Here is a 21,136-nt window from a genome sequence, read left to right on the forward strand (position 1 = left end):
GTAAAGGAGGTTTCCCCATCGAAGAGGTTGATTTTGAAGTCGTTGATCTATCTTTTCTTCTATTTTGTGAGTTGGTTACATAACAACCCATAGTGGCAGATCCTTAAAACAAAACATAAAATGTAAAGGTCCATCCATCGTCCTGCTACAAGAGACCATGATGGCAAAGGAAAAATCAATTGATATTTTTCTTAAAATATGTCGACAATGGAGGGATTGTGCAACAAACACACTAGGAAATTATGTAGGTCTTGTAACTATATGGGATCCAACAATCTTTAAATTCCAAGCATATAGTAGTTGTGCAAGAATCATACTGATAAGTCAATGCAGGGGTATTTCTTATCAATTTTGGATAATGTACATCTATGCACCATATGCCAATAGTAGAACCTTTTGGGATGTATTTGAGACATCTAGCATATTAGACATACGACCGTTGATCATAGTTGGTGATGTGAATTTCACCATGGATGTAAACGAATGTTGGGAACACCAGGCCAAGGTGGAACCTATGGAGAAATATTTCAAACAATGTTTTGACTGAAAAGCCTTAATATTTGTTTCTTCAAATCCATTGTGTCCAACTTGGTGGAATGACTGCTCGGGAGTAGAGGGTATTGCTAAAAGAATCAACAAATTTATGGTGGATTTAATTTTGTGTCAAAGACTAAATTGAATACAATCCTAGTCAATATTCTCGTATATATATGATCATGATGCAATTAATATCATAATGGATCAAGGATATGGAAGATCACAAGAGACCCTTTAAATTTAATCTAATGTGGTTAGATGAGCCGAATTTTCATAAATTGGTTCACCAGTCTTAGACTAACCCCGTCTATCCCACATTGATAACCCTATATTGAGTATTAGGGACAAACTTAAATGATTGAAAAATGATTTCAGGGTCTAGATATATAATCAAAGAAGGTCTCTCGAATAAGAAATACAATATATAGAAGAAGAAACCATTCAATATGGGACTTGTTTACTCCTAGATTTTTCTCTGATCTATGAAAGTGGGAAATCTTGAATCTAGTGATGAGGAAGGACAAAATTCTCCAACTGTAGGAAGAGGAATGGATATAGAAAAGAAAAATTGTGTGGATTGAGGGTGGTGACCTAAACACAGAGTTATTTCATCTAGAAACAACAAAAGAAAATAACATAAATTCCATATGGGCCATAAATGATGAAGTTGGAAATATACATACCTCCACCATGGAGATAAAAAATGAGGCATTTCAGTTTTTAGAAACCAATTTAGTGAAAGAGAGGGAGATGACATGAAAGAGAAAATGATCTTTCAAGTGATGGTCAATGAAGGGGACACTTCACTGATGGACAATCCAATCTTGGATGAAGAGATACTCTAGACTATCAAGAAGATTGCCAAGGACAAGAGCCTTGGGTTTAATGGTTGGCCTATTGAACTTGTCTCATTATTTTTGAGTTGATGGGATAAAAAATAGCCAATATGGTGGAGACAGTTAAAGTTTCTTAGCACATCCTAGGTGTTATTAACTCTACTTTCCTTACTCTCATCCCTAAGCAAAAACACTCTCTCTCTTTCTCTGACTACAAACCTATTTATCAATGTAATTCCATTTATAAAATGTTGTCTAAACTTATTTCTAATAGAATAAAAAGATCATATTTCCTCACATATATTTGGAGCTATTTGGGTTCTTTTAAAACAGGAGGATACAAGATGCAATCGTCATTGCACAAGAGTGCACCCACTCGATCAAAACAAAGAAGCTAAAATCATGTCTCATGAAGATTGACCTCCATAGGGCATATAATTGTGTGGACTGGGAGTTCCTCTCAATGATTTTATATAAAATTAGCTTTTAACATATACATGTACAATGGATAATGGCATGCTTAACAAAAAAGTCTATGGTTGTTCTCATTAATCGTGAACCAACGCAATTCTTCAAAATACATAAAGGTCTTAGAAAAGGTTGTGCATTATGCCCCATCATTTTTATCCTGATTATGGATGCCTTTCATAGAGGAATCAAGTCCATGTCTTAGAAGGAACTATTTTAGGATGTGGGAGCTCTAGAGGTTGCAATCTTACTCACCTCATGTTCGTGGATAACTAACTCTATGTCTGGGAGGCCAAACTCTTTGTGTGGGAATCCTTCCACAAGAATTTCAAATATTTTGGCATGGAATCGAGATTATATATCAACAGAGATAAAATAAAGTTGATCATAGATTATGAGGTTGCTCGAGTGTTGCTCCAAATTGCATATATTAATAGAGATAAAACAAAGTTGATCACAGACTATGAGGATGCTCTAACATCGTGTGAAATTGCTACTCTTTTTGGGGTCAAAATAATTTTTATGTATGAAGATTTTAAATATTTGAGATGCTAGTTAAATCCATGTAGTTACTCTTTACTTGACTAGGAATGGATTATCTCTAAGTTTAATAAGAAAATGTCTAGATAGGATCAAAGATGGCTTACGATGGGAGGCAAAGTCATAATGATAAAGGTTGTCTTGCTTAGCATATCGGTCTATTGGATGCACCTCTTCCACATTTCCCATCCTGTCATAAACAAAATAGATTCCATTATAGAAGATTCATATGTTCTCTCCCTACTACAGGTAAGAAGATACATCTAATTGGGTTGAAGTTTATCCTGAGGCCCATTAAGTATGGGGGATGGGGCACCATTGGCTCTTGGATATGAGTTTATGAAAACTTTTATATGAGAGGGGACTATGGAAAATCATAATGTTTAACAATTATATACAATAGATAGGCTTGGAGGAATGGATTTCAGCTAGGGTTCCATAGGCTGGAAAAACTTCCAAAAGTTAAAGTAGCCTTAGACTAGCTATTTCATGGCTCTGCAGTAACCTTTGTTGGATGGTTGGTGATGGGATGAAAATCAAAGTAGGATTAGATGCCATAAAAGGTTTCACTAGCATTCATCTCCTTCTAATATCTATCATTAATATTCTCAACACACAAGGGATGGACACACTCGCTAGACTTTGGGAGAGGTTTTAACCTACCTACACTGCTCATACCTGACCACATTCTTATAAGATTGGATTAACGATGGATATGATGACAGTGGGAAGGACATCGCAACCTTCTAACCATGGTCGAAATTATCCTCTCTTAGTGGAAGAACATGCTTGTGCGGGGTGACGATATTGGGAATGACATGATTCCTATCAAGGAAGTATATGAGCACACCACATCAACCTCCCAAATGTTTCCCCACTTGGATTGCACCTCTATACTATGGAAGTGGAAGAAATATTTGAATATCAAGTGTTTCTCATGGTTGGCCATCGACAATTGAATTTTGACATGGGACAACTTGCATAGGAGAGTTTTCATGGGTCTTGGTTCATGCTCTCTATGTAGGTTAGATTCAGAGGACGTCATATTTCTACGATTTCCCTTTGTTATCGTGGTATGGGAGGAGGTTTCCACACTCTTAGGAGTCCCTTATATCAAATATTAATCATCCATAAATGATTGTATTAACCAATGGAGCCTCCAAGTGAAATCCCATAGGATTCTACCTCTTTATGTCCTATGGGGTATATGGAGGTCCCTAAAGATAAATGTTATTTCCCTCGGCATAGTGGAACTTTTCCAAGAAGTTGCACCATGGGTCCCAAATGCCTCCCATCAATACATCTCTATTATCGATTTGGATGGAATTTTTCCTATCTGCTCTTTTGACGAGGCCTCCTGCGAAGGGGATTGTGGATGTAGAGATTCTCTCCATATGGATCTGTTATCACTCAGGTTGTCCTTTTGATCAACAAAAAAAGGATACGGCCGAGGTAACCATAGACCAACTTTGGACTGCAGGTTCTAGCCCACCTGCATTCAGAGAGGGCTCTCCCTGATTTAGCTCTATTGAAGATGATTTTAGGCTAGATATTAATGTTCAAGGGTTTTTTTTTTTAAGTTTGGTGGGAAGATTGATGTTTTCAGGTAAAGAGGCAGGTATAGTATGATAGTCTCAAACCATTGGGCATGGAGTCAAGGGGTAGGACTACTGGTGCGTTTTCTTGGTCACAAGAGAAATAAGGAGCAAGGTAGTTGCGCATGGAACAATTTTTCATGCTAAAAGGATGGAAAGAATGCTAAGGAAGGAGAGGAAATTAAGAATCTCTCAATCAACTTAACAGAGAAGGGCGAATGAGCTCTATCTAGGGGCAGTAAAGAATCCCTAGATAACTTTCAACACAAGTGAATTAGGGTAAATATGAGCCACAGGGAATTCATATTCATGTCCAATTCAGTCAGATGAAAACATAAAGAAATAGCAGAAATTGAGCCTAGAGTGCAGTTAAATAAGTTGTAAGCTAATCTTTCTTTCTACTATTTAGATGGTGAAAAATTGAAAACAGAGGTAAGAGGCACTTATTGATTCATGTTGCAGCACAAGAATTCCATTATTCAGTCTCCAGAGACCATTAACAACACATTAGATAATCCATCCTCCAAAATTTCAGCAGTCTTGGATTAAAGAAGAAGTATCAGACATACAATGTGAGTCTCTAGTGAAAAATTATCAATTGACCAACCCTTAAAACAATACAGAGGGCGGTATATATAGGGAAAAATCTTGAAAATGGTCTTCTTACAGCTTGACCTATACAGGTCTGAATGAAATGACTACTTTAACCTAGTCCTATCAGAAATAAATGGAAGAAAATATTTTTGGGCTGCGTTGAGGGCCGCCGTATCAAAACTGAGTAAATGTGTTGTCCTCGGTTGCTTGGTGTAGTGCTTCTGCAATAACTGTGCTTGGGTCTCTGCTTCATTTATGTTCGGTGGCTCTAAATGCTTTAATTGTGATTTGAGAGCTTTAAATGGCCACCACCTCTTTTTTTGACTTTGCTGGGGGTCTCATCAATGTTCCGCTGCTTCGAGCCCCTAAAAAATCTACACTGATACTCTTTGTCACTTCATCGATGTGATGTGGTACTTGAAACTGTCAAATCAACATTTAAGGGCCGCTGTTCGGCCCTCTGTCTCCTTTAGAAATGTTTGTTGCTCCTTTATGAATGCCTCGCGAAGAAAAACGGGTCATTCTGCGCCTTTCGGGCTTGTTGCGGGCTGTGCGATGAGGGTCTTTCCACTTTGGCCCATTTCCCATATCCATGCGCGATTAATCGCGCATGAAAAACTATCTCACAATTTGAATCTGGGCTTCCTAAGGATGATTTTCGGCTTTGCGCCCTTTTTGCTGATGACGTCAGCATGACATTAGCGTGACATCAGTGGGTGGGACCCAGTACGGCGGATTACGTCAACATGATGACGTCAGCAGGGTGACATCAGCATGTACAACGGGTGATGTGGTAGTGACACGGTGGCAGTGACATGGCAGGGTGAGTTGGCGGTACGGTGGCAGGGGGCCGATGCAGGCGGATGACGTCAGCGGGTGACGTGGTGCTGACACAGGACGGCGGAAGTAGTTTTGGTTTTGGGTGCATCGCCTTTGGGCAGACGACAGTATCAGAGGAGGGGCTCCGCCACGGCCGAGAGGTTGATGCATGGAGGGAGTATGGCGGGAAAACCACCCATCTCTCGGACGCTAACCCTCGGGCTGTTTGGGGAATGGGAAGGCCCGCCCACCGTAGATCTGGGGCGCTGGTGATCGGACGGCCGGCGGCATGGACGAGGTGGTTGAAGGTTAAGGGACGGGCGCACGAATATTCAAATTTTAATATAATGTCGTCGGCGGTTTTAAAACTTAGGGAATGTGGGTTTTTGGGGATTTTTTAAAAGCGAGTCGGTCCAATATTGTTCGGTAAAACCTTAGGATGAGGCGGAAAATGGGTTTTTTCAGGGTTAGGGCTTAGGGGAAATCGTTGTCAGTTTGACCATAGGTCAAACTAACCCCTGTAAGGATGCAGATGGGCTAAAAATAGCCCCAGCTAGATTGTTTTTTCCCGGACTTAGATGAATAGGGCTATAGTGCCAGGGAGGGGGTATTATTATATTTTTTGGGATTTTTATACATAGTTTTAGTAGGGGGAGGGGAGATAGATAGGGAGCTATATAATAAAGTTAGAGGTTAATATGAAAATGACCAGAAAGCGCTAAGGTAAGGGACCTTAGGCTATTAGGGGGGAAAAGTGACTTGTAGAGGAGGAATGAACAATCCTTGAGTGAAGCAGATTTTCACCAAGGCAACTGATATGGAGAATGATGAAATTAAGAGGAATCAAGCAGATCTTGACCTCTTCGGGGAAATTAGTAAGTGATTTGGGGAAAAGGGAGAATGGGGAAGTTAGAGATATCCAGCTTGACCTCCTCAAAATGGAAAACTGCATCATGACTGTGATCTGAAAATATATAACACTTTGAAACACAAAATTGATCATAAATCATCATTCTGCAACCTCAAAACTACCTACCCAGCCTACTTTCCTAGAATTTTTTTCCTTCTTTTTGGTTTGGGTGCACTTAGAATTGCAGACCCAGCTTTACAATTTTTCTTTTTTCTATCCTCCTATCTAAGTCTACACTTATTTCTGCCAAGGGCCCAGATTAAGCAGTTGGGCTCCTTTGATTCTCTACCTATCTATAACTCTACCACGATTAAGCTGTTTGGACAGATATCATTCTCTATATTCTAAAACAAGAAATTGAAACCTAGGGAGGCCAAGATTAAACTATTTGGCCCTCCCTTTTATAGAAAATTCTTCAAAAATGGTTAAGTCATCAAAATTGGAATTCAGCAGTGGCACTTGGACTAGCACACTTTCACAGTTTCTTCTCTGACCTCTTTTGGAAATATGGAACCTTGCAGCATGAAAGATGACATATTTGGCATGTAAAAAAGTCAATCATGAAATATGAACACCTGTTGCAACAGGAGGCTAACAGTGGCTCCACTTGGGGATGGCTTTTCCTTGTGGAAAGCCAAGAACAGCAGGTCAGAATGCCTGATCTTCTGTTGTTGTTGCAGATTGAAGAAACCTCTTTATGCTGGCTGTTAGATAATTGAAACTTTGTAATATGAACAATCTTCTTCTCAACTGAAATATTGTGAAATGCATAGCACTTCTTGCTTTCTTCTGCATGCTTTCTATTATGTAGAATGTTGCTTGAGAATTGTACCTTTGAAACATTCTCAAAACATGGATCAAAACTGATGTGTTTGCTTTACTTTTGCTTTGACCAAGGGTGCTGATATGAAACTAAAACACTCCTCTGTTTTGATATTTTTGATTGAAGACTGCAAACAACTTCCCTTTACCATGAATTGTTGTGATGCGACTGTGCTACTCTTGCTGTTTTTTTGAGATTAGTGCAGAGACAGAGCTTTTTAAAATTGGAATACTTGCATTAGCCGTGTCTTCACAAGATTTACTGCTGCTCCTCTAACATTCAGAAAAATAAAACAGAATGTTCATATATACAAATATTATTGTACAAAAGATATATACAAAGCTGCACTGTATCCCTCAAAAGGGATCATGGTAATGTTTCAGCATACGGCCATTGACAGGGCCTTCTTCAGCAGTGCTGCCATCAACAGATTTGAGAAAATAAGTGTTATTTCCCTGAACAACAGAAATAACGAATGGTCCTTTCCATAAAAAATAAAACTTGGCATGCTTGCCCTTGTCTTCTCTTCGTGAGTCCCACCTTAGAACTTTGTCACCAATGTAGAAATCCTCAGCTTTAACTCTCTTATCAAACATCCTTTTGAGTTTTTCTTGCAAAATTTGAGCTCTGCCATAAACTTGCTCTCTGGTTTGCTGAATGTGAATGGTCTGATTAATCCTTCTTTGAATGTCATTTGGTTCATCCTGAATTTCCTGTAACAGTCTGATAGTAGGGACGCCCAAGGATGAAGGAAATCTGGCCTCCATGCCATATACTAGCTCATAAGGGCTCATCCCAATGGATCTCTTTGTTGAAAGTCTGTCTGCCCATAGGGCATTCACCAACTTTTTGTGCCAGTTCTTCTTGTTCTCTTCTAGCACTTTCTTTATGATGTTGATGAGGCTCTTGTTGGATGATTCGGCCAAGCCATTACCTTGAGGGTAATAGGTTGTAGAGTGGCCCAAGGTAATATGAAATTGGTGGCAAAAATTGATCATTTTTTTGGATTTGAAGGCAACAGCATTGTCAGTGATGATTTTCTCAGGGCAGCCAAATCTAGAAAGGATATTGCACTCAAGGAATTGGATAATGATGGTGTCATTGGCTTGCCTACAGGGGATGGCTTCAACCCACTTGGTGAAATAGTCAGTGGCTGTTAAAATCCATTTGTGCTGGCCTGAGGAAGAGGGATGGATTTCTCCAATGAAGTCAAGACCCCATTGTTGAAAAGGTCTCTCGGTTGATATGGGTTTCAGGGGCAGGGGCAACAACTTTCTTTTGCCCTCAAAGATTTGGCATTTGTGACATGACATGGCAAACTTCTTTACATCTGCAAAAAGAGAGGGCCAGTCAAAATCAGCCCTTAAGATTTTATCAGTAGTGGACTTCTAATATAGATGTCCTCCACAGTCACCTGCATGGAATTCTTTCATGACATTGTTAGTTTCATTCATGGTTAAACAGTTAAGCAATATACCTTCATGATTTCTCCAAAATAGTGCACCATCTATAACACAAAACTTTAAAGCCTTCATTTTCAAAAATCTTTTCTTGGTTCTGGACAATCCTGGGGGAGCAAACATGTTTAACAATACAAAACATATATCAGCATACCATGGGGATTGCAAAAAGGTTTCACTGATCTGTGGAGTCGCCAGCTCTTGTTCATTGTCCAGTTGGTTAATGTCCAAGGCTTGAAAGTTTGTTTCAGACATCAGTTTGGCTAAACCTTGTCCCTTTATCAGTTTGGTTGGTTTTATTTCTATGTCATACTCAAGGATGTTTGTTATCCACTTGCCTCTTTTTCCCTCTAATCCCTCTTAGTATGTCTTTTACAGCAGCATGCGGGACATAGGAAATCACATGTGAATACAAAATGTACACTTGGAAATCCTTGATAGCCTTAACAAGCGTGTAGGCCTGCTTCTCCATTATTGGGTACTTCAAAGGGGCATCTCTTAAGGCTCGGCTAAAAAAAGAAATTGGCTTTTCAGCTCCTTGTTCATCCTTTTGCAAAAGGACAACAGCCATAGTATGATCAGATGCAAAAGAAAAAATGATAAAATCTTTGTCAAATTGTGGGCTAGTGAGGACAGGGGTTTGGGTTAAGGTAGATTTTATACTCTCAAAGGCCTGCTTGGTTTCAAGAGACCATTTTACCTTGGCATCCTTTTTTAGCATGTTACTTAATAGTCTTATCATCTCGGCTAGATTTGGAATAAATCTCCTTAGGAAATTGATCTTTCCAAGGAATGCTTGGAGCTCTTTTATGTTTCTTGGATATGGGATTTGGAGGATGGCTTGGATTCTTTTAGGATCAATTCTAATCCCATCTTTTGATATGATGTGGCCAAGTAATTTGCCTTCTTCAAGGCCAAAGAGAGACTTCTTGGGATTCAGGGAAATGCCATATTTCCTACATGTCATGAATATTTTCCTTAAGTGTTTGAGGTGCTCTTGATCAGATTTGGAAAATGGGGTCAAGTCATCAAGGTAGACAACTAGGAAATCATGTATTTCTTTGGAAAAAGCAATATACATTGCTTTTTGAAAGGTAGCACCAACGTTTTTAAGTCCGAATGGCATCTTAACATACTTAAATGTTCCCCACGGTGTGGTAAAGGCTGTCTTGTCTTGGTCTTCCGGGTGAAAAAGTATTTGATTGAAACCTGAAAAGCCATCTAGCAAAGAGATTCTAGATGACCCCACTACTCTTTGTAGTTATGTGATCCATCTTGGGCAAAGGATAGTGGTCTTTTAGGGAGACTTGGTTTAAATTTCTCAGATCTACACAAAGTCTAATCTCACCTATCTTATTTCTTGTGGGAACAAGATTGGATACCCATTCAGAAAATCTGATGGGTGCTATGATACCTGCTTCAAACATTCTTTTCACTTCCTTTTCAATCAAAGGGAGAAGCACACGATTGATTCTCCTCAGTTTCTATTTGAAGGGTTTTTGGTTTGGTTTTAAGGGGATGGTGTGTTGAATTACCAAGGTGTCATAGGAATTCACATCCTCATAACTCCAAGAAAATACATCTTGGAATTCTTTAAATAAATCAATATACTTGGGCTTTTGATCAGGTGGCAAATTTTTGGATAGTTTGATCATTTTTGGCTTCTCTGTTGTCCCAATATTGTGTTCCTCTATATTAGAATTCAATGGTTGCATTTTTGGTTTTTTAGGAACATCATTTTCATTGAACATGTCTTTTAATGGAGTTAGGCAAGTAGGAAAAAAGTTATCCATTAAGTCAATGATCTCTGTCTCTGTTTTGACTATTTCCTCCAAATGCATTTGTTTCAGTTGTTCTATGTTTGTTTTTTCAAAAACAATTGGATTTAGGATTTGTTTGGCTATTGCAGCTGTTACAGCCTACTGAATTTCATTTGTTTGCTATTGGTAATCGTTCATAGCATCCATGTCAACGTTAATATTTGCAAATTCATGCTCAAGAGTGAGGAAATTATTAATCTGGGCATCATTTTCGAACACTTGCCAATCTTTAACGTTATTTGGGACAGCGGGCCTATGTTTTATTTCAGCAGTAAAGTGATGGTTTGGCTCAAAGGGAAGCTTGCATGTACTAGCAAAGGTGGCTAGGCTGTGTGCATGAATGTTATGCTCTCTTGAAATCTTGGCCAGCTTGAATTCAGTGAATGCATTGAGTATATTAGTGGCAGCAGTCCTATAGGCCCTCATTCTATTGTCATTGGTAACAAAGTTACCTTTCATTTGTTGTATGATTAAATCAAAGTCACCTAAAATGGACACTCTAGCAGCTCCTAAAGATTTGAGCAGTTTAAGGCCTAAAAGAAGAGCCTCATACTCTGCCATGTTGTTGGTGCATTTAAAGTTCAGTCTGTAGGCATGACCTTCTGCATGATTGTTATGTGTATTGTGAATCCATACACCTGCCCCTGCTCCTGACTTGTTGACAGAGCCATCAAACTCTAAATACCATGTGATTTCTTGCTTGTGGTTAGTACTGAGAGTTTCAGTCATTCTTGCAGTGGGCAGATTTGAAATTTTTGTTTGGGGAGTTTCTTCTTGTATGGTAGTTGCATTAACTGTTTTGACAATTTCATCAGTATGTGCAACTGATTCTTCATTGATGTGTGCTTGTTGTTCTAGAGCTAAAGGCTCATCATCAGTTGGGGAATTTGTATTATCATTAAACAAAATAAAAGAATCCATATCGGAATGGATTGAGTAAATGGGAAAATTTTCAGGCTTGCTCTCACTACTTACCACATATTTCATGAGTGTTTCTCTGTACAGTCTCTTTGGTTTCCCAAAGACTGAAATGGTGGCATAGGAAAGGTCTAGCTGAAGGGATCCTTGGAGCTTTTCTCCCCATGATCTTGATAGGAGCATATCGTACTTTGGTGGGATGTCAGCCACCACCACATCCATGAGGATGGTCTTGTTGGGATATTGTACTAAGGAGACACACAAGTCTTTGATGAGGCCTAAACATTTGACTTGACTTGAGTCAAAGGAAAATAGATCTTTGTAGGGTCTGGTGATATCAAGGTTCAACTTTTCCATAACTACTTTGGGCATAAGATTGTGTGATGCTCCTGAATCAAACATGGCATTGTGCAGGATTTTGTCATGTATATGTAAACTAACATAAAAGGGCAAGACAGATCCATATGTTGACTTTCCATTAACTTCTGGACCAAACAGCAGTTCAGGGGTATCATCCAAAAAATTTACATGGTCCTTATTCTCTGGGATTTGAAGTGATCTTTGAATTTGTTGCCTATATACGTCATGTTTGGCTAATTCTGAGACGGGGATGGATATCTTAAGTTTTCCAATCTCTGCCTCTAAATTAAATGGCTTTTCCAATGGAGTCTTGGCATTGATAATGGTCGTTTTTTCTGTTTCATTTGAATTATCAAGGATTTTCTCTTGTTTATCGGAATTATGGGAATTGATTGCTTGCGGTTTTTTAGCTTTAGGAGGGCTTTTTGGAATATTGGTCGAATTTTTCTCAGAGGAAGAAGGTGGCAGAGGCTGATCAATAGAAGGCTGTATTTTTGTTATGTCTTCTACAGTCACTTGATGTGGGTTTGGGACAGGTATATCAGCTGGTTCTATTACAACAGCCTTGCCTTTAATCTTGTTGGGTTGTTTGCCATCCTTTGGTTTGCTGGGTTCAGAAATATTAATGGTGCTAGTTCTCATCTTATATTGTTTGTGGACCTCATATACTGCAGTATTATAACCTTGTTTAAAATCAAAAGACTCACCAGACTTAGTTTGAAATTGACTAAACTCATGCTCATCTTGGTCTTCTTGGGACAGAAAAGTTTGATGCTCACCCTTTAGATCCATCAGATTCATGTGAGTGTCTTCTATGGGTTCACTGGAAGTGGATGCTTCTACATAATTCTCATGGAAGGGGGATCTTATGTCATGATCTGGGCTTGACCTACCAACATTGTGTTCTCCGTTTTCCTAAAATTTGGGTTCCTTATGGTATTGGACTGTTTTCCTTCCCATGATGACTTCCTCTCAACACTTTCTACTCTGTCTCCCAGCCCTTGCATGCCACTTATAATAGCATCAAGCTTTTGTTCTAAGGCTGAGGGTTCTTCCTTAAATGTGGTTCTTCTTTCCATTCTAGCTCTGTTTCTTTTGGAAATTAGGTTGGCCTCTATGCTAACAACAACATTTTGCATGTGTGCAAGGGTCTGAGGAGCTCTTTCTTTTAACTGGTATGCCATATCCAGGTCGAATCCATCAGGGAATTTATACAAGGCAAGGTCAGGTGAGGGTCTTAAGTTCTGTGGTATTGCATTATAGACATTATTGAACCTTGCACAGTACTCCAAAACAGTCTCCTCGGGACATATTTTAATTGTATCATATTCAGCTAGTATGTGTAAGGGGTCTTTCGTTTTCTCCCATCTGTTGGTAAAGGACTGGTAAAGCTCATCAGGAGTGGTTATAGAATTTGTGGCAAGTGATCTGAACCAAGTTCTTACATCACCTATTAGACTTTGAACAAAAATTTTCATTCTCACGCTATCATCATCTATTTCGTAGTTTTCAAAATAGTCCTGCATCTTCTTGGTATGCTGTAGTGCAGTGAAAGGACCAGTACTATCAAAATATGTAATTTTGGATTGGTAATCTTGGGGCAAGGCCCCAGGATTAGCAGGCAATTGCAGGGGTGCATATCTATTAGCCATATTGACAGGTATAAGTGGAACAATAGGAACAACTGGAACAACAAGAACAGCTGTGAGGACAGTAGTGGTAGTTGTAGTATGTGCAGTGAAAGGTGGTGTGGATGGAGTGCTTTGAGATGTGGATGATGAACAAGGGGAAGTAGGGGTTGAACGAAATATAACTTTAACAGGAGTTGGAACACAGCTTTGGTAAGCTATTTCTGGAGTATTATCAGCAAAATCTTCTTGTCTTTCTTGCTTCCTAAGGATCTTTGGGATTAAGTTCGGATTTTCAAAAGCAGCTGGGGGATTTGGGTCTGGATTTGACCTTGTGTATCGTGGATTTTTCTTGGGAGCCAGCTTCTGAATTGTTTTTGGTATTTTTCTGGGAATGCTTTTAGAATCGGCAAGGGACTGATCAAATTTTGGAATAGCTGTGTATAGCCTAAAACTAGCATGAAGATTGACTGAAGTAGCTTTTATTTACTTCTATTAATGCAAAGCAAAAAACAGTTTCAAAGGCATCGTGGATGATATTTAGGCTTCATCTATAGTTTTAAGGAATATACAGCAATTAGAAAATCGATTTTTCCAACCTGCTTTATAAAATTAAATGAGGATGGTCCCTAGTGGAGTCGCCATTATGTTATCACTCAGGTTGTCCTTTTGATCAGCGGCAAAAGGATATGGCCTAGGTAACCACAAACCAACTTTGGACTGCAGGTTCTAGCCCACCTGCAGTCAGATAGGGCTCTCTCTTCCTGATTTAGCTTCGTTGAAGATGATTTTAGGCTATATATTGATGTTCAAGGGGATTTTTTTTTAAGTTTGGTGGGAAGATTGATGTTTTTAGGTAAAGAGGCAGGTATAGTATGATAGTCTCAAACCATTGGGCATGGAGTCAAGGGGTAGGACTGCTGGTGCATTTTCTTGGTCACAAGAGGAATAAGGAGCAAGGTAGCTACGCATGGAACAATTTTTCAGGCTAAAAGGATGGAAAGAATGCTAAGGAAGGAGAGGCAATTAAGAATCTCTCAATCAGCTTAACGGAGAAGGGCGAATGAGCTCTATCTATTGCCAGTAAAGAATCCCTAGATAACTATCAACACAGGTGAATTAGGGTAAATATGAGCCACAGGGAATTCATATTCATGTCCAATTCAGTCAGATGAAAACATAAAGAAACAACTGAAATTGAGCCTAGAGTGCAGTTAAACAAGTTCTAAGCTAATCTTTCTTTTGGCTATTTAGATGGTGAAAAAATGAAAACGGAGGTAAGAGGCACTTATTGATTCATGTTGTAGCACAAGAATTCCATCATTGAGTCTCCAGAGACCATTAAAAACACATCAGATAGTCCATCCTCCAAACTTTCAACAGTCTTTGATTAAAGAAGAAGTATCAGACATACAGTGCGAGTCTCTAGTGAAAAATTATCAATCGACCAACCCTTAAAACAATACAGAGGCCGGTATATATAGGGAAAATTCTCCAAAATGGCCTTCTTACAGCTTGACCTAAACAGGTCTGAATGAAATGACTACTTTAACCTAGTCCTATCAGAAATAAATGCAAGAAAATATTTTTGGGCTGCGCTGAGGGCCGCCGTATCAAAATTGAGTAAATGTGTTGTCCTTGGTGGCTTGGTGTAGTGCTTATGCAATAACTGTGCTTGGGTCTCTGCTTCATTTTTGTTCGGTGTTTCTAAATGCTTTAATTGTGATTTCAGAACTTTAAATGGCCGCCACCTCTTTTTTTGACTTTGCTAGGGGGCTCATCAATGTTCAGCTGCTTTGAGTCCCTAAAACATCTACACTGATACTCTTTGCCTCTTTATCGATGTACTGTGGTACTTGAAACTGTCAAGTCAACATTCAAGGGCCGCTGTTCGGCCCTCTGTCTCCTTTAGAACTGTTTGTTGCTCCCTTATGAATGCCTCGCGAAGAAAAACAGGTCATTCTGCGCCTTTCGGGCTCGCTGGGGGCTGTGCGATGAGTGTCTTTCCACTTTGGCCCATTTCTCATAGCCATGCGCGATTATGGTAATCACGCATGAAAACCTGCCTCAGAATTTGAATCCTAGCTTCCGAAGCACGATTTTCACCTTTGCGCCCTTTTTGTTGATGACGTCAGCATGACGTCAGTGGGTGGGACCAAGTACGGCAGATTACATCAGCATGACGACATCAGCAGGGTGACGTCAGCATGTACGGCGGGTAACGTGGCAGTGACATGGTGGAAGTGATGTGGCAGGGTGAGTTGGCGGCAGGGGCCGACGCAGGTAGATGACGTCAGCGGGTGACGTGGTGCTGACGCAGGAGGGCGGAAGCGGTTTTGGTTCTGGGTGCACTGCCTTTGGGAAGACGGGGGTATCGGAGGAGGGGCTCCGCCATGCCCGAGAGGGTGATGCGTGACGCGAGTACGGCGGGAAAACCGCCCATCTCCCGGATGCTAACCCTCGGGATGTTTGGGGAATGAGAAGGCCCGCCCACCGTAGATCTCGGGTGCGGACGATCGGACGGTCGGTGACATGGACGAGGCAGTTGAAGGTTAAGGGATGGGTGTGCGAATATTCAAATTTTAATATAATGCCACCGGGGGCTTTAAAACTTGGGGAATGTGGGTTTTTGGGGATTTTTTAAAAGTGAGCGGGTCAAATATTTGGTGGGTAAAACCTTAGGACGAGGCAGAAAATGGGTTTTTTCAGGGTTAGGGCTTAGGGGAAGTGGTTGTTAGTTTGACCAGAGGTCAAACTAACCCCTGTAAGGACACGAATGGGCTAAAAACAGCCCCAGCTCGACTGTTTTTTCCTGGACTTAGATGAATATGGCTATAGTGCCAGAGAGGGGGTATTATTATATTTTTTGGGATTTTTATACATAGTTTTAGTAGGGGGAGGGGAGATAGATAGGGAGCTATATAATAAAGTTAGAAGTTAATATGATGACCAGAAAGTGCTAAGGTAAGGGACCTTAGGCTATTAGGGGGGAAAAGTGACTTGTAGAGGAGGAATGAACAATCCTTGAGTGAAGAAGATTTTCACCAAGGCAACTGATATGGAGAATGATGAAATTAAGAGAAATCAAGCAGATCTTGACCTCTTCGGGGAAATTAGTAAGTGATTTGGGGAAAAGGGAGAATGGGGAAGTTAGAGATATCCAGCTTAAGCTCCTCAAAATGGAAAACTGCATCATGACTATGATGTGAAAGTATATAACACTTTGAAACACAAAATTGATCATAAATCATCATTCTGCAACCTCAAAACTACCTACCCAGCCTACTTTCCTAGCATTTTTTTCCTTCTTTTTGGTTTGGGTGCACTTAGACTTGTAGACCCAGCTTTACAATTTTTCTTTTTTCTGTCCTCCTATCTAAGTCTACACTTATTTCTGCCAAGGGCCCAGATTAAGCAGTTGGGCTCCTTTGATTCTCTACCTATCTACAACTCTGCCAAGATTAAGCTGTTTGGACAGATATCATTCTCTATATCCTAAAACAAGAAATTGAAACCTAGGGAGGCCAAGATTAAAATGTTTGGACCTCCCTTTTATAGATCATTCTTCAAAAATGGTTAAGTCATCAAAATTGGAATTTAGCAGTGGCACTTGGACTAGCTCACTTTCACAGTTTCTTCTCTGACCTCTTTTGGAAATATGGAACCTTGCAGCATGAAAGATGACATATTTGGCATGTAAAAAAGTCGATCATGAAATATGAACACCTGTTGCAAGAGGAGGCTAACAGGATCCATGATTTTTTCTGGTATAGTGATAGGGGAGATAATTGTAGAGATAAATCAATTGCGTTGTGGGGTGCCCTCTAGTTCTCTTCGCAGCTTGGTAGTGACAATATTTTGATCATAGGTGACTCCCTTAGTATGATCAATTGGATTCATGGATGGTGTTCTCTCGAGGTCCCTTGTCTTTGCAACTTGATGTTGCTGATGAGGAATATTATTCCCACTTTCTCATAGGTTACTTTCCAACATGTCTATAAGGAGAAAAACAAGGAGGTCGATGCACTCTCACACGGTGTTTCCATTTATCTCGGCTACATTTTTTTAAATAATTTAATGGTAGGAGTTGTGGCATGGGATTATTTAAGATATAAACATCTTCTCGTGCTACTATTTTTTGGCTTTTCTTATTGATATTTGCCTATGGTTAATGTTCCTTGTAGATCCACATTGTATTTTGCTTCTTCCTCTTTTCCTCTAGAGGATTTTTATCTTTCTGTGGGACCTCTAGCCTTTTTTTTCTACAATAGTGATGACATTAATGATTATATTCTATGAGGTATGATGATATGATATAGAAATAAGAAACTGTAGAAATTTCTCATTATTTTGAATGAAAGTTCAATTTTTTCTTCTAAAAAAATAGATCAGAGATATGTTTTTTTGTGTTGGATGGTTTTGTGGAGCTCAATCCGATTACATAAAAAATTCATGTATAGAAGATGTAAACAAAACAACATTGTGGGGAAGAGAAGCTAAAACAAGTACATCTCCTTAGAAGAAGAAGAAACTACACAAGTACTTCTCCATACTTCTCCCTTAGAGCTCCACATGTGTGTTGTTTATCTCCATATTCCCACACTCAAATCAAGAACTTATACACTTTGGCCTTAGCTTAACACCATGAATTTTCCTTCCACAAAAACATTGTGACATCCTTAGCCGTGATGTTCAATCATAGTACATAAAATTTCCCACTTGTCTTCCTCCATGTTATATGATGTCATGCTCACTTATCACACTAGCAAAGTAGACAAGTATGGTGGAAGAAGAGACAAAGCTTTGAGGCTCCATTTGACCTACACAATGTCATAAAGTTAGACACTCTTCACCAAACTCAAGTGGAATCCACCTATGAGAAGTAGGTTTCCATTTACGAAAATGCACTCAGACCATATTATTATTCGAGTAATGTAGGGATCATCAATGAGGGATAGATTTTCCTAGGTGCCCTTCATAGGGTCAAATAGTTGTACTATGTAGATGTATTTCATACCTCTTTTTGTCAAGAAAATAAATTTCTCACTCATATCACATATCTTTTTATTTGTATAAAACCTGGTGCAAGCATGAAAGTGAACGAAGACATTTCAAAATTTAAAAGTGGAGTTAATAATGTAGAAAATATGGATTTAATATGAAAATATCGAATTAATTATAGTTAATATGAAAATACAAAGAAGTGAAGATATTTTGAAAATTTTTAATTTCTCAATTAGTAATAGAAGTATTTTAAGTATTACTGCTTTGACATGGAATGCTAATGTAGCATGGATTTTAAAATATGAGAGTGGAGTTAACTAGAGCTAATATTCTTAGTCCCTTTGGCTTTGGCACTCCTATCATTGCAAAGAAAAGTGTTGGCTTGGTTTCTCCCACTTCTTCAACCCCCTCTATGTAACTATTCTCTAGTTGAATTTTTCCTATCTTTGGTCTTTGGCTTCTTCCATTTCCTTTTCCCTACAACCCTTCAATTGATCTTTTGAATCATTAGTACATGTGATTGCTAACACATGGTTCCACTATTCTTGCAAACTAATAATGTCGACCAAAAAAGTTAAATCGACCACAAGTTGTAACAACATTTATAGATAGCGCACTCAATATGTAGAAACTCTTCACGTGGAAAAAATGGACATTAGGTGGAAACTTCAACAACAAATGAAAACTTTCATTTACCTTCAGCATGAGATTTCACCCTTAAAGTTTAATTACCCCTAAGAATTAACCAAGTACAATTCTCAATTCCTCTCTCACTCCTTGACAACATATTCCTCTAGATAAAAATAAATAAATAATTCTTTTGAAATATTATTGTTAACATATCATTGTTACAAATATGAATCACTAAATACATATTATATTAAGCAATTGAAAAAAAAAGAAAAAGTTATGATTAAAATATTTTATTAGAATGTTGTTCAAAATAACCTTATGTAACTTCTTCCATACTCAATATATAATTGATATATAATAGAAGATCCATACATAAGATCTATTTTAATAAGTAATCTATTTTACATGTTTCAAGTATCTCTAAATAAAAACCTTTTCTCAAATTATACATCATTATTAAACATTTATCAAATATCTTGAAATAAAAACATTTTCTCAAATTATAAATCATAAAAAATTACACTTTTAAAACCTTTTTCTCAAATTATTCATCATAAAAAAATATAAACTTTTAAAATTCTATCTCTTTCAACATTTAATAAATCTAAGATTAAAATAAGTTATTATAATTTAACTTTATAATAAAAAATTAATATTAAAATAAAAATTTATAATTTATAATTAAAACACCACTTTTTGGAGTAGTAATTCGAATTTTATTTAATAATTAATTAACATAAACACAACACAGCAATGAAGAATAACACACATGAAACATATAGCAATGAAGAATAACACACATGAAACATATCAGCATTAAAAGACATCTTGAAGAACTACAAAACTGTCAGCAACCAAATTGAAAGCAAATACTCCCTATCTCCAAAGTTATGTGACCAGTGATTGTATTTAAACATCTACCTTAAAACTCTGCTAGTCAGATCGTTTAAGGTATTTTAAATCTCCACTGTTGCCGCAGATACGATCATGCCCTCAAACTCTTCCCTACCACCGCCATTAACTTCAATCCACTGCCCAGTTGGCGGGTGAAACAGATAAAACAAGTGTTTCCCGATCACGGCAATTGCGCTAACAAAAATCCAGTCGCGCCATGGTGTAGCACACTTAACATTACCAACAGGCTGTGGAAGAGACGCCACAACATCCCAATCATTTTTTTCACCATCATACTTCATCACCTCTTCTTTAATGAAGGCGTACAACTCCCCAGAAGAGGAAGCAACCACAGAACTATTCCATATACTACCGAATCTCCACATATCTTCCCGCCTGCTCCAAGTTCTCGCTCTAGGGTCAAAAATTTCTACGCTGCTTTCACCTCCGCATAGCACCATGAATTTATCTTCAATGACAACAGCGTGGCATCCGGCGCCGTCACCTCGGATCATAGGAGGCAGATTTTCCCATCTATCTTCTTCCACGTTATAAACTAATGGAGTCTTAAAACGGTCATAGTCGCGCATTCCGCCAGCGATGTAGACAAGTCCAGTGGAAGAAGAGAGAGAGCAACGAAAAAGTTGTCGACGTGTATGCAGGGTACGTCCGGCCCTCCATGTGGCAGATTCAAAGTCATAAATACGTACCGTCACTGGATACGTGTTAGAAGCACGGGGATGATGGTACAATCCGCTTACGACAACGAGCTTCCGGTTCACAGCAACGCACCGAGACCATACTGGTGCTCGTTTAGAATGGGAGACATTGTCATCAATGGGAGGTAACTTTTCCCAGGTGATAGTCACAGGGTCATATACCCTTATTACACAGAAGCCATTCATCTCTCTTTGAATCAAGCAAAGCAGCTGCTCGCTCGTCGCACATATTTTTCTGTCGGCATAAAACCTAGGGCACTTCACTATATCCTCCCAGTTTTTGCACACAGCTTTCAACATAGTGTGTGATTTGTAGGGTACTCTCAACAAGCACTTTCGCACGAGATCATTGGGAATAACCTCCATCAGACCACTTCAAACTCACTTATTTTCTGAACCCAAAGTTTTTCACAGATTAACACACCGCTTGAAACGTGAAAATCAGTCAGGCTTGTTGCAGATATGAAACTAGAGTGGAATATATAACATGAAATGAAGAGAAGGGCACAGTCCAGTAACCTAATTTTAACTCGAATAAACGAAAGTGGAGTTAAATATATGACACGAAGAGAGTATCA

The 21,136-nt window shown here is 38.9% G+C and overlaps 1 protein-coding gene across 1 annotated transcript; it reads right to left on the bottom strand.

Annotated features, from left to right (window-relative positions):
* Positions 1–19,901: 19,901 nt before the first annotated feature.
* LOC149242643 (F-box/kelch-repeat protein At1g15670-like) lies at positions 19,902–20,924 on the bottom strand. The gene has a single exon (XM_089370931.1). It carries the CDS (start codon positions 20,922–20,924, stop codon positions 19,902–19,904), a length of 1,023 nt encoding a protein of 340 aa, XP_089227057.1.
* Positions 20,925–21,136: the final 212 nt, after the last annotated feature.

Source organism: Pinus tabuliformis, chromosome 8, assembly GCF_031772625.1.
Source record: "Pinus tabuliformis cultivar Carrire ecotype Pingquan chromosome 8, CPIR1, whole genome shotgun sequence".
Classification (NCBI taxonomy): Eukaryota; Viridiplantae; Streptophyta; class Pinopsida; order Pinales; family Pinaceae; genus Pinus; species Pinus tabuliformis.

Bases quoted from the DNA above. Each gene is read 5' to 3' on its own strand.
- LOC149242643 (XM_089370931.1), bottom strand. From the start codon at position 20,924: ATGGAGGTTATTCCCAATGATCTCGTGCGAAAGTGCTTGTTGAGAGTA.